Source organism: Vombatus ursinus, unplaced genomic scaffold, assembly GCF_900497805.2.
Source record: "Vombatus ursinus unplaced genomic scaffold, bare-nosed wombat genome assembly UNPS02014821.1, whole genome shotgun sequence".
Taxonomy (NCBI): Eukaryota; Metazoa; Chordata; class Mammalia; order Diprotodontia; family Vombatidae; genus Vombatus; species Vombatus ursinus.
Window position 1 is genome coordinate 12,056,115 of NW_020954599.1, and position 14,440 is coordinate 12,070,554.

Here is a 14,440-nt window from a genome sequence, read left to right on the forward strand (position 1 = left end):
AGTGGCTTGCATACAGCAAGTGCTTACTGTTTTCTGAACTGAAGATACATCAAAGAGATAAGCTTCCAATGGTAGCAATATCTGCTAAGAATCAATGGGGAAATCCTTTGAAACAAGACTGCCTGGATACGACCTACTGAAACCATATTTCAGACCCCCTACCTTCAGGAGCCTGTCGAAGAGGACAATTCTGTTGAGTTGGTACTCTGTGTCCCTCTCTCGGATGATCAGAGGAAGAGTGACGGCCGCACACAGCTCATTATTACTGTTTGAATGAGGTAAATTGGCCTGGCTGTGAAAAAAGAAGGAAAAAAGCAGCAGGATGACTGTTAAAAAGTTAACATACAGAATAAAAAGAAATCACCAACAAAACAAAAACCCATCGCGATGCCCATGGCTCTCTTCTTCTTAGGAAGCAATTACCAAAAGAAATGTTCTGACCACAGATACTGCTTTCCACTGTAATACAAACAACCAAAGAAGAAATAAATGTTCAGTGAGACAGTATATACTTACTCATCTTCAAGCAAGGGGTAAAATGCTTCTCCACCAACATCTTTTAGTCTCTGAAAATTAAAAAAATATATATATATATTTATGAGTATCTGAAGCATCACCATGGACCTGCCTTTTACAGGAAAAGCAATGCATTACCAGGAAGGTATGAAATATATACACTACAACATAAACGAGAATCCAAGAATTCTTTCATATTGTAAACCTGTACATTCACCAGGCCTCTGGTTGTTCATGTTCAGCCCCAAGTGACGGATTTCTCTCAATATATCCCATTGGTATTAGCCATCTGCTGTGACATTTGGCCAAACACATTATAAAACAACCAATATTAGTTTTTAAACCAAGTAAAAAGATAAAGTATTTTCCAAAGCATATGTGGAAAGGTAATAGAAGGGGATGTAATACAACTTGACTATTTTTCATAAACATCCTTTATTTAAAGCAAAATCCAGAATCCTTTTTGCTTTAACGTTCAGGCATAGCTAAACATGCTAGTAAATGGCATTTCTTACATATTAGGATAAATTAAGAGGTGCAAAAGGAGTCAGCTTAGGTGGCACTATAGATAAGGTGCTGGATCTAGAGTCAGTAAAACCTGAGTTTAAATCTGGCCTCAGACATTTGCTAGTGAAAATGACCCTGTGCAAATTACTTAAAGTCTGTCTGCTTCAGTTTCCTCATCTGTAAAATGGGGGTAGTGATAGCACCTACCTCCAAGGATTGTTGTTAGGATAAAGGATAAAGTGTGAAGCACACTGCAAACCTTAAAGCACTATAGAAATGCTAGCTATTATTATATAATTAGCTATTCTTAGGTGCAAATCAGTTTTCTGTCTTTAATTTTCCCACCAAAAATCATTAGAATTCCACCTTTCCCCCAGTAATAACAACCAGAACTCTAAGGATTCTTCAAAAGCATGACAGGGCAAGTAGCAGAGGAGTAAACCCACAGATAAGCTCTAAGCAGTCTGATCAAATTTAATGGCTTCTTGGCCATGGCCCCCTGCTGTGAAGTTCACCCTCCTAACTTGAGAGTAGAATGATTTCTCCTCTAGGGTCTGAGCCAGGGCTCAGTCTCCTTTGCACTGATCTTCTCTTCACTACACCGGCGCTCTTTCATTCATGGTGTTTGCAGGATTCCAAAGGAATATCAAGGAAAATTCTCTGAATTAATACTGGGAGTTGCCTAAAGGATTAGTTAAAAATTTACCTGTATTTTTTTCCTAAATGAAAGCTCCATGCATTTATCCTAGTCTGCATAGAATCCAGTAGGATTTTTACTGATTAAAAAACTTTTAATTAATGAAAAAAGTAAGGTTTTTATTGTTCATGTTCTTATGCATTAAGAAGGTAAACATCTGTTATATAAGCCAGTTCCATGGTTTAGGAGACCCATGTAAAATATCACTTGGTTTCTGCATGCTAATATGATGATTCACATGTAAATTTATACTGGGTTTTAAAATATTGCCAACTTACTTATGCCACGGTTGTAGGAAAAATAGATTTCAGTTTCAAGAACAGAAATGCTAGTGAACCTGGAAACTGGAGGCTGATGTAGAAATTTAGGTTGTGTTTAAATTAAAACATTCAGTTTTAATTCAGTGAAAAAAAATCAGTAAAACCAGTTTTCTCATATTTCTGTATCTCATTTTCTGCTTTATAATGTAACCTATCTTTCCACATGTCTACATCTTACCTTCCAAACTATCTTGAAAAGTCCTCCAGAGAAAGAATCATATATTTTAAAAGTTTTCCATCTCCTTCACAACATAGGGACTTGCATATTGTAGGTGCAATGGAAAACAACTGATTGGCTAAATTATTTACCCTTCAATCAATTATTACGGTTTACAGTAGAGAGCATTTTCATTCTCTGCAATTTTTCCTTATATTTTTTTTCCAAGTTAAGACTATCTCGAACCAGGAGAATGTTGTACACAGTAACAGACATGTTGTGTGATGACTAACTTTGATAGACTTAGCCCTTCTCAGCAATGCAAGAATCTAAGACATCTGCAAAAGTCTCATAATGGAAAATGCTATTCACATTCAGAGAAAGAACTATGCAGTTTGAATGCAGATCGAAGCATACTATTTGCTTTTTTTTTTCCTTCTGTTTGTTTTGCTGCTTCTTTCTTGTGGTTTCTCCTATTGGTTCTAATTCTTTACAACATGACTAATGTGCAAATATGTTTAATAGGAATGTATATGTAGAACATATATCAGATTGCGCACCGTCTTGTGAAGGGAGGCAGGAGGGGAGAGGGAGAAAACTTGAAACTCAAAATCCTATGGAAGTGACTGTTGAAAATTAAAAATTAATTAAAATTTTTTAAAAAAGAAATACAAAAAACAAAAAAGACCATCTCCTTTAAAACCAATAGCTTCTAATCAATTGCCTTAGTTTCTCACAAAGTCCCTGTCAGGAACAGAAAATTGTACTGTGTGAGTTCCTAGTCCACTGGAGTATATTAGTTTTTATATTCTTAAGTTATCGTCTATTATCTCCTCTTAAGGTAAAGTACATGGCTAAAAATTTCCCAGAAAGATATGACTAACTTTCTTGGCTGGTATTTAAAAAGGAAAATGTCTCAAAGTATATATAAATATCTTTTAGATACACAACACAAATAAAAACATGTGTATACACATGTGTATACATGTATGAATATATTGCATATGTATATATTATATAATCATATATGCTTAAGTAATATTTTATGTGATTATACTATTGAATATTGCATATTTAAATATTCCATACAAAAAGAATGAACTTTATTACACTTAGTACCTAAAACCCCTATGACCTGCGGATATAATTTTAGCTATTATGACTGACAAAATAAAAAAGAACATCATTTACTTGATTTTTCAGCATTAAAAATAAATGCAATTAAAATGACATATGCATTTCAGAGATGTGTACACAAAGTGCATACACCTTATTTTTTTCCATTTAATAGGTTTTTTAAAAATGTATTGATATACTTTGTCACAACAGATACTTCCCAACAAACACCTACATAAATCCTATTACAAAAGATATTAGACTCAAAAGCAGTTCACTGATTGTTAAGAGAGATGTGTCCTTTAACTCTGACAGCATGCTACTGATAACGAAATCTGTAATTGACTAGTTTTGTTTTAAATTGCTTCCTAAAAGCAAAAATTCAGATATGTCAAAGTCCTTGATGGTTATGAAGAACCATTGGGGGTATATTTCAAGTAATTTTTACTGGGGTCTTAATCTACGTGCTGAGTCATTTAAAAATAGTATTTGAATTAAACTTATGATTTATAAATTGAATTCATGTGATAGAAATATCTTAGTATGAAAATCATGAAGCAGATATTTCCCTAATTAAACTAGTTCATTTACTAAAGATGATAATTTTCTTTGATAAAATCCTAATAAACCCCACACACTTTCCATGTTCAAGTAATAAGGGAAAGCATTTCCTTCCAAAACATTCTACATACAATCTAGTTAAAATGTGGTTTGACTTAAAAGAAATATGTTGTCACTTAAATCACCCAAACCAACTTCATAAAACTATACAGTGATAAAAATCTACTGATAATATACTTTAATATGGCACTTAAATTAAATGTCAACACATAACTGATTTCTTACATTTCTTAGTTGGCAGAGAGACAACGTCACAGTGGTATCATCCAAAAGGGAACTTCTATCGCGATCTTGCCCAAAGCTCTCACCATCTTCAAACAGAAAACTAGAAAAGAAAGACAAGCAAAATAGATTTCTAGCAATATTTTTTAAAATGCACATTAAACTTGACTTGTTGCTTCTTTCACAAAGGAAACTCAAACTAAACATCAATCTATGCTCCATCAAACAGGAAAGAAAAACAATTTTAAGGAGTTTAAGGTGTGAATTTATGTGAAATCTCTCACTCCTGGATGAGATGAGCTCAAGTACACTGGGTTTTTCAGATCCCTTTTTGTATGCGTATTTGGTGTTACAAAAGTCTTGGTACAATTTTAAGCCTTCACATCTTAAAGCTGCACTAGACTTCTGAAATACCCTTTTATTACACTTTAAATGTCACATTCAAGCTTAAAATAACAGCACATGAAGGAACACAAGAGGGCGGGTTTCTACTGCTCTTTTGGGTATAGTGCTAAAACTACTCCCATGAGTATTTCGACCTACACAGGAAAGTCATCATACCATAACAATGAGAAATCTTGTATGTGTGCACTGAGACTACTGTAATGAAGATAAATGAGAACGCCTTGTAGTACAGGAACAATCAAAAATATTATTTAAGATTTTAAAGGGTTCATCAGAAAAGTTTTTCAGAATCAAAAACATTCCTCACACCCTCTTCTTAAAGAACTTCCTATACAGAAGTACTTATTTGTGCAAATGAATGAACATTACCCACACTAATAATTTAGAAGTCAATTCAAATGGAAACCAATGAAAAAACATTGATAGGTCCAAGCTTATAATTTAACATGTTATGAAAAAAAGAGAGGGAAAAAAAGTCACTGAAACAAATTATTTCATCAGATGTTTCAAATTATTCAACCTAATTTTGACAGTACATTCTATTGCTCAAGAGATGATGTTTGCCAATAGGATGTAGAAGTGGGAATAGTATGGGTCAAACAAAATCCAGGAAGGTAATAGTGACCACTCTTACATATAGTGCTCCCTGCTTTTACCACTTTCCTCCTGATTTACAGCACGTAAATCTCTAGTTCGGTAGATTTAATCTCAATAACGATAGGCTTTGAAATCAACATGATATGGCTGCTAACCTAATTTAATTAAAAAAAAAATTGCATCAGCATCCTGTTTTCATCAAGAGTAATTACATTCTTTCTCCCAGCAAGTCAACTAACTTATTACATGCCTACTACGTTCCAGGCATTTTATTTCCTGATTCAACCATTAACATTAATTCCTATCAACATGCTTTTTAATAATCATGATTTAAATTCAACAAAGACAACAAGACAAGAGAGGGAAGTCATTCCTAAAATTACAAAAATAATTACAAAGAACACAAGAACATAAAATATTAATGGGAATGTTGAGATTACAGACTTTGGCTCCTGACTGAACTTGGTGTTAACTTCGAACTGCTTCCCATAGCTACTGAGTCAGAACGGTTAAAAAAATATACCACAGTTTTTTTGTAAATGTTACTCCCACGATCCCATTCCATTCCCCCAAGATGTTTTTCTTTGCTTACTTAGGGAGTGTGCAGATAGGTGGTTTGGAGCGAATGATTTCCTTGTTGACAAGCTCTTTCTCCAAATCTCCTCCAGCCAAACACCAGAGGTAATAAACTTCTTCAATTGATCTTTCTGCTAGGTAATCACTATCAGCATCTATCAACAGAAGTCAAAAGACAATGAATTATCATTTTCTTTCTGCTGTTAATACAAGCAAACAATGAAGGTTATGCATCCTACATTCTTAAAGGTGCATACCAACTAAATAGTAGTCATTTCCTTTAGGAAAACCTAAACTATTTAAGCACCAGGGGTCAGAAGCAGACAGAATAATTATTTGGATTTTTAGTTTTCTATAAGAAAAGGTATGTTTATCTGAATTTTTCTTTCATGGCAAACTACCAGAAAATACAATGCAAACTATCCAGAAAGACATGAACAAAAGTGTTGTCCACTTCAGTTAAAATGCACATTTTACTTCATTAGTAAACAGGGTATACATTAACCAAAACCGTAATTCAGGAAATCTGTTTTCTGTTGGCTTTTTGTTTTGTTTTTTGGAAATCTGTTTGCAAGTTCAGCACATACAAACCCTCCCAGATGAGTGTGGGATTTCAAAAGCTTGCCCTGAGAAGTATTATGCTTGCAAAATGATTAAATGGAACTGCCAATTAAGTGGGCCCAGCTAGGTGGGGCAGTGGATAGGGCACTGGGCTGGATCCATGTCATTCCCACTATGCATGTGCCCCAAAACTTTGTTCTGGTCCCTATTTTCCTCTCTCTATATATTTCCTCATTTAGTGATGTCATTAGCTCCACAGGTTTAATTATTATCTCTTTGCAAATGATGTCCAAATCTACATATCAAACCCTAGTCTCTGTACTTCTCCAACTGACTAGCGAATATTTCAAACTAGATGTCCCATAGACATCTCAAAAAAATGTCTAAAACAAAACTCAACTTTCTCCTCAAAATCTTCCCTTTTCCAAACTTCTCTATTTCTTTCTAGGACATCACCATCCTTCCAGGCACCCAGTTTCATAACCTCATAATTTACTCTTTTAAAAAAATTTTTTTTTCATAATTTACTTTTAATTCCCTACCCCTTACCAGACAAAGCCATTCAGTCACCAAATCTTGTCATTTCTGCCTTCACAACATCTGTTCTCTGTACTCATGTGGTCACCACCCAAGTTCAAACACTTAGGAACTTCTGCCTGGACTATTGCAATGGCCTCCTCATTGGACTCCTGGTCTCTAGCCTTTCCCCTTTACAACTTATTTCACACAGTTTCCAAAGTAATTTTCCCAAAGTACATTTCTCACTATGCCTCTCTTCTCAATAAACATCAATGGCTTCCTGATGCTTCTAGGATCAAATACAATCTCCTCTACTTGGCATTTAAAGCTCTTCACAACCTGGCCCCAAAATACCTTTCCAATCTTATTATGTGCTAATTCTCATCATGTGTTGAAAAAGTTAGCCAAACTGGCTTTCTTAGTGTTACTTCCACAAGATATCCAATCTCCCATCTTCATGGCTTTAGAGTCTGTCTCCCATGTTTAGAAAGCATTCCCTTTTCATCTCCCTCGCTTAGAATCCCTGTCTTTCTTCGAATGCCTTCTGTTTCATATAGCTTTTCCAGATGCTCCTGCTTCTAGCATCTCTCTGCCATGAATTATATTGAATCTGTTTTGGTATCTGTTAATGTGGAAACATTTTGTTTTTCCCAGTAGAATTTAATGTCCTCAATGGGCAAGAGTGTTTCATTTTTATATTTATCTCTACAGTCTACCACTATGCCTGGAACATAAAAAGCACTTAATAAAAGCTTGTTGATTGATTGATTATTAGGAAATTCAGTGTAATGAGTACTGTACTAGGAATCCAGAGGCCCAGCTTCTAATATGAGCACTGAGGTTTTTTTCCAAGCCAATACTGTAGGAATTTAAGCCCCAGCTCACTGGCAATTAGCAGATCTCAGCCTGAATGGTATTATAAGCACCTCCAGAAATAATCATTTCCAAATAATTAACTAGTTATAAAAATCTCATTAATATAATGGACAGTTGATTCTCTACAGTTGGCCAATTAACAACCGAAACGACAGCGCCTTCTTTAAAAGAGGCCCCAATCATTTTTTTCTCCCATGCCTTACCTTTACATAGTTGACTGATGTCTTCAGGCAGAGTTAAATCAGCACACCTCAGAGAAGATGAGAATAGACTGGCGGGTTTGTGGAAGGGTGTATATAAAGGTGACACTTCACTGAATATCTTGTCCCGGAGTAACTCATCTGGAGTTGGCCTTGAGAGACACATTTAAAATACAAAGTAAAAATAAAAGTCATTTTAAAATTCCTTAACTAGCAGAGCGTACAATTCAGCAGAATAATTAAAATTGCAGAATATCTCATTAACTTCATCTCTAGAAGGTGATGAATTGTTTTGGCTACAGAAACTTGCAAAGACTGCCTGTTAAGACTTGGAGGGCAGGCTAATTTGAAATATTTGGGGTTTGTGGAAGAGGGGGAGCATAGTAGGGGGTACTGGCATGTCATTTCAATAGCAGAGGGAACTTTAAGTGATAATGCTCCCTAATGCAAATCAGTGCCTGCTCTGCAAGTTATGATTTAGAGAATTGCCTTGTAGTGACAGCATAGCTGATAGAAAATCAGCCTCCGAATCTGGGAGACCCAAGTTCAAGTCTCTGACACATGTGGGCAAGTCACTTGACCTCTCCAAGCTTCAGAAAATCTGAAACATTAAAGTAAATAATATTAATAATTAAAATCTATACAAAACTTTATAGTAATAAAGCAATTGATTTATATTATCTTATTTGATCCTCATAACTATGTTGTGAAGTAGATAAAGTATTATTATTTCCATTTTACAGATCAAGTGATTTGCCCAACATAAAACATTTATTAAATAATAAAGCTGTGAGTGGACTCTTGGAGATCCAGAGTTCTTTCTCATATATCAAGTTGACTCTCACAGAAAATAAAACATGCTGCTGAGCACAAATATCTATTGTTGGTTTTCATCCTTTACTTCTGAAGAGAACCAATGACATCATAAGGAGGTGTCTTTTGACTCATGCATGAATTGGATGTAAGTGAGGCAGAGTTGTACAAAGTTGTCAGCTTCAATTTTTCTTCCAGTTATCAAAGTCCAGTGGTAGGACTAAAGTCCGGATGACTGACGATGGCCTGTGGTGCAGTGGATGGCCTTGGCATCTTCAATGTAAGACCAAGCTCTAAGGGCCCCATAGTGCCTGCTTCGGCTGCCATCAAAACCTTTGGAACAAATTGTTCTCATCTGCCCATTCCTCCAGGAGAAGTCTTCATATTCTTTGGGGTGATATCCCCCTAACTCACTGATGAGTTTGAGGCCTATGGTTTATCCTCAAGCTGGGTCAGCCCACCTGCTGAGATAGTTGACTGGGGTATGGCAACAGTGCACGCTATAGCTTCTTGGAGCTACCGGCAGGAGCTGGGTGAAGGTGGACACTTTAGGTGGATAAGCAGCCCTGAAAAGGGCTCAGCAGCCCTCACACCAGAGCTGCTAGTCCTCCTGAATACCCCATAGACCCCCACAAATATCTAGAGCAATCAAGTCAAGAGTCATTCAAGTTGAGAGCTGTTGGTGGCCTGAGAGATCTAGCTTAGCTCTTTTCTTTTATGAATGAGGAAAACGAAGCCCAGAGATGTTAAATGACTTCCCTAGTTAGTGAGAAAGCCGAAATTACCAAGACCTTAAGAATTCTTTTTAGATTGCAATGATCATTAATTGGCTGTCTTTCATATTTCTAAGTCTCCTGCTACCTTTTCTGGAAATAACAATGATGATGATGGTGATGATAGCTAACATTTAGATAGCACCTACTATGTGCCAGGCATTGTACTAAATGCTTTACAACAATTATCTCATTTGTTCCTCACAACAAGATGAAGGTGTTGTTATTATCATCCCCATTTTACAGATGAGGAAACTGAGGCAACAAAGATTAAGTGACTTGCCCAGGGTCACACAGCTAATAAGTGTCTAAGGCTGGATTTGAACTCAGGTCTTTCTGACTGAAGGCCCAAACGCTCTATCACTGGGCTACCTAGCTGCCCTGATACTGCTCCCTCTTTCCCCTTCTGCAGTGGTTTAGGTGACACTCCACTTGGACGTGGTGGAATCATTTCATTACATCTAGTCACCTAATTCTATTTCAATGTTTGTTTTCTATGTAATCAATCAATACAAAAACTAAAGTAGAAAAAGAGGTAAAAGATATGTTGCTGTTTAACAAGAGAGGTGTGTTGCTACTTTCGAAAGGAAATGCTATACTCCAAATATTTACTCCAAAGATGTCTTTTCAGTGATGGCACAGCCTTGAAAACGCTAAAGCATTAGTACAAAAATATGAGCTAATAGTTTTATTCCACATAAGAAAATAAAATCTGCTAAACTAAGTTTGTGTCCACTGTGATTCTCAATATCAAGACCCAAATCAGTAGTGTTACCATTGCCCTCATCAGGAGAAATTTAAGTGAGTCATTAACCTCTTAGAAGGGTGGAAAGTGAGGCATTTCTTCAAGAGACTAATCACATTTTCTGGGAGCTCCTAGAAAATCAAAAGAGAAAAAGATTATTTAAAGTTTTGCATTACTCTAAAGTATTTAGTGGGTTCTCTTCATACAACAGAGGTTTTTAATTTAGGGGAAAAAACCCAAATTACTCATTTTCTATACATTTCATATATTTTATATGTATGCATGTGTACATTTATAATAAAATAGCTTAACACAATAGGTTTTGTGGAAAAACATCGAACTAAACTAAGAATAATTTTAAGATTGAAAATTAACTTTTTCCTAAGAAATTTTGTTTGAATTATTTAAGTAAAATGAGAGAAATATCTGAGACTAATACATGATTTTAAAAAAGCTATGTTAAATGAGTATCTTTTATTTATAAGCTTATTATTAACCTTTATGATATCCAGACAACCATGTTCCTCAGCCAAGACTGTTACAGTATCATCCATACAACCTAGAACAGAAAAGCCATGAGAATGAAAACAAAACTTTATTAAGTCACATAAAAGACACACATAAAAAAAAAAATCACAGGCCCCCTTGTATCTTAAAATTTGTGATTTTTTTAAAAAATGTGTTTTAACTTAGTCTACTATATAGTACAGGATATTAAAATTCTTAGGATTTTAACTTTTCCCTTCTGATTCTTTTATTTAAAAAAAATGAAAGCTGCAAATTATTTCTTATAAAGTGTAGGTTCAATTTAAGTACGGTTAAAAGTTATAACACTGAGACAGTGTGAGAAAGTGATTAGGAAGTAGGTTTTGGCTTTCTGCTCTGGGGCGGTTAGGTGGCACAAGTAGACAGAGTGCTGGGCCTGGAGTCTGGAAGACCTGAGTTCAAATGCAGCCTTAGATATTTCCTATCTGTGTGACCCTGGGCAAGTCACTTTCCTCTATTTATCTCAGTTTCCTCAACCATAAAATAAGAATAGTAACAGTACCTACCTCACAGGGTTGTTATAAGGATCAAATGAGATATTATGTGTAAAGCACATAGCACAGTGCTTGGCACACAGTAGATGCTACATAAATGCTCATTTCCTTCCTCTGCCTTCCCTACTCTGATTCAGGAAGACCTGGGTTCCAGCCCTACCATGGCACATGCTGCCTGTGTGACCCCAGACAAATTACTGAACTTCTTGGGGACCTATGCAATTTTCTAAAACTTGCAGAGCAACTGGAGAGGAGACCCTGACTTGTAATGGTAGAGGGACCTTCCTCATCCTTCATTCCCTCCACTGATGAAATCAAATGTCAGAAGGCTTGCTCTCCCCCTCCCCCCAAAAAACAAATTAGAACATATGAAAGCATGGAATCTTTTTAAAAAAATAAATATCTTTTTTGTTTTTACATCACCTAAATCACCCCTTGTATCCCTCCCTATTCACTTTCCCAGAGAGCCATCTTCCCTGGGAATTAAGATGTTTCCAATGGATAGAACCAGGCACTGTAGACTATTTTAGAGAACGAAAAAATAATTCTTGATACTGATAAAATCTTTGGATTTAAGTACAGAACAAGTTCATACAATTTTATTCATGTGACTTATACTCTAAACTTATTTCTGGACTTGGGATACAGATCTGTTAACATGATTATTAGTTTTGGATGTATGCTCTCTTTTCATTTATCCATATATGAGTTTGAATGCAAACATGTAGCCCTGTTATATATGGATGGGGGAAGGGAATGAACCTTTCTCATAGATTAAGGAAAGGACTCTAATTATCCTATATTAATTCTTTATCACATTTGTTCCAAACAGAGAGGCAGTGGGTCTTAATAGTATTAAGAGATGTATTCCAAAACACAACATGATTCAAGCAAAGAGAATTTACTTTTCATTATTGTTTGATTCATTAATTATTAACATATTATTCATTCTTATTTGTATGGCATAACTAGGCAGCAAAATGATTACTAGAACATGGGACTTGGAGTGAGGAAGATCTAGGTTCAAATCTCGTCCCAGACACTTACTACCTGTTTGACCTTAGGCCAAGTGACTTAACCTCTGATGGCTCAGTTTTCTCATCTATAAAATGGGGATAATAGCACCTATTTCACAGGGTTGTTGTGAGGATTAAATGAGTTAACACACATAAAAGCACTTTGCAAACTTTAAAGTGCTATATAAATATCATTATTTAGAAATTGGTCAATTTCCAATGGCACTGTTGGTCGGTCATAAGACAAGAAAATGAAGAAAGCACTGTTATGACATTCAAGAATTATATCTCCAACTCTCCCAAGCCATTATATATATATTAGAAACCTAGAAACAGAACATAAATGTTTCAATACATGAATGCTCTTTATTCCCACAGGAAAAGAACTCTAAGTATGTACTTATCACAAGCTATAGGCTCTTAGGTAGCTCCCTCATTTTACATTTAAGGAAAGAGAGGTTAAGTGACTTGCCAAAGGTCATACAGTAAATGTTAGTGTTAAGATTTGAACCCAGGTTTGAAGATTTGTAACTTCTAATCCAGTGTTCTTACCACAGCACCACAAGTCCAGAGCAGTAACTTCATGAACAAAAGATAGAATATTAAACTTATGACACTTACCTAATGTAAGCAAAAACTTTAGCCTTTCAGAAATATCCAGGCCCTGAAATAACTTCCTTCCCTAAATGAAATAATGAAATATTAGATGAATAAATGAAAGTAAATGTTTGCATTTTTTCCAATGAAGCCTTTTAGTTTTTTAACTGAAAACAATTTTAATAGAGATATTCATTCTAGTTTTTTCTGCTTAGGCTTTCTATTACTATCCCATTGCCTTATTAAATCTATTTAAAGTCAAACTAAAAAATACAATTTAAATATTTTAAAATCTTATGTTTGATAACAAAACACATAGTATCCAAGTAATATTTCTAAAAGTAAAAAAAAAAAAGTTGCTAAAAACATGGAGAAACATAGTGAATAAAAAGATGGCCTTAAAGTCAAGAAGAACTGGGTTTAAGTTTTACCTCTACGACATAATGGCTGTGTGACCCTGGGCAGGTGACCCAACAACCTCTCGGTGCTCCAGGCAAAAATCCAAGGCTTTAAGTTTCAGGGAAACTGTTCAACTGCATTGGTAGAGGGAGTTTTCTCACCTGGGTGTTCCCTATACCAGTGGTGCCAAACTCAAATATAAACAGGGGCCACTAAACTGAACCTAAGGATCCCTATGGGCTACAGGCTGACTAAGAAAACCACAAATTAACATTATCTACTTTAGGTTGTATTTTTATTTATTTTATTAAACATTTTCTAATGACATTTTAATTTGCTATCCACGGTTCCCAAGTTTGACACCTCTGGACTAGATGACCCTGAGGTTCTTCCACCTTTAAGATTCTGCGATTCTCTGACCTTTTCCTTCTTCACTGTGCCATGGGAGTAATTTGGGGTTTCCAAAGGTCATGCCAAGAAAAGGAAGCTTGAGTAGGTCCTACCAAACTGGGAAGGCTTTATGCATCTTCATGCTGTATGTTTGTCATCCAAAGATCATACTGGGTAAGTCTGAAAAGGCTCATCATCAAAGGAGTTGGTGGAAAGAGGACCCAATTCAATGCAATGCAATCCAATCTAATAGGTATTTACTAAGTGTCTACTCTTTGTTAAGCGCTGATGTAGGGGCTGTAGGTACAAAGATTAAAATAAAAACCCAAAAGGAGGCACTATGCCAGTATGTGTGGCATAGAGGACAGTGGACTGAACTTGAACCTGAGAGTCAGGGAGACAGGTCTGAATCATGCCTCACACACTTACTATCAATTTATAATGCACAAGATTATTTTAAAAATCAAAGGAGACGTGGGACAAAAAAAGCTTTGCAAAACAAAAAATAGTATGTACATACGAATTATTCTTCTTATTACTATTATTAGAGCAGAATGGCTCCCTGAAGTTTACGTAAATAGAGGTTTATTAATAACACTTGGAATTATAAAATGGGATAATCTCAATGCGAGTACTACAGAAAAGATTCAGAAGACAACTAATGGGAGAAAAATAAGTTTCATTATGGACTGATATTTCTCTTTTTTTTTTGGCTAGGCAATGGGGTTAAGTGACTTGCCCAGGATCACACAGCTAGTAAGTGTCAAGTGTTTCGTC

General features: G+C 35.6%; 1 protein-coding gene across 2 annotated transcripts in view; it reads right to left on the reverse strand.

Moving 5' to 3' along the window:
- Positions 1 to 14,440, reverse strand: part of TBCK (TBC1 domain containing kinase) — a 256,604-nt gene that overhangs the window by 167,508 nt on the left and 74,656 nt on the right. For both annotated transcript variants that reach the window (XM_027837556.1, XM_027837554.1), the window contains exons 7-14: positions 12,899 to 12,959; positions 10,719 to 10,780; positions 10,291 to 10,352; positions 7,894 to 8,042; positions 5,751 to 5,889; positions 4,160 to 4,259; positions 517 to 566; positions 163 to 292 (exon numbers count right to left, since the gene is read on the reverse strand). In XM_027837556.1, the coding sequence (XP_027693357.1) occupies positions 163 to 292; positions 517 to 566; positions 4,160 to 4,259; positions 5,751 to 5,889; positions 7,894 to 8,042; positions 10,291 to 10,352; positions 10,719 to 10,780; positions 12,899 to 12,959 (753 nt within the window). The remainder of the gene's footprint in view (positions 1 to 162; positions 293 to 516; positions 567 to 4,159; positions 4,260 to 5,750; positions 5,890 to 7,893; positions 8,043 to 10,290; positions 10,353 to 10,718; positions 10,781 to 12,898; positions 12,960 to 14,440) is intronic.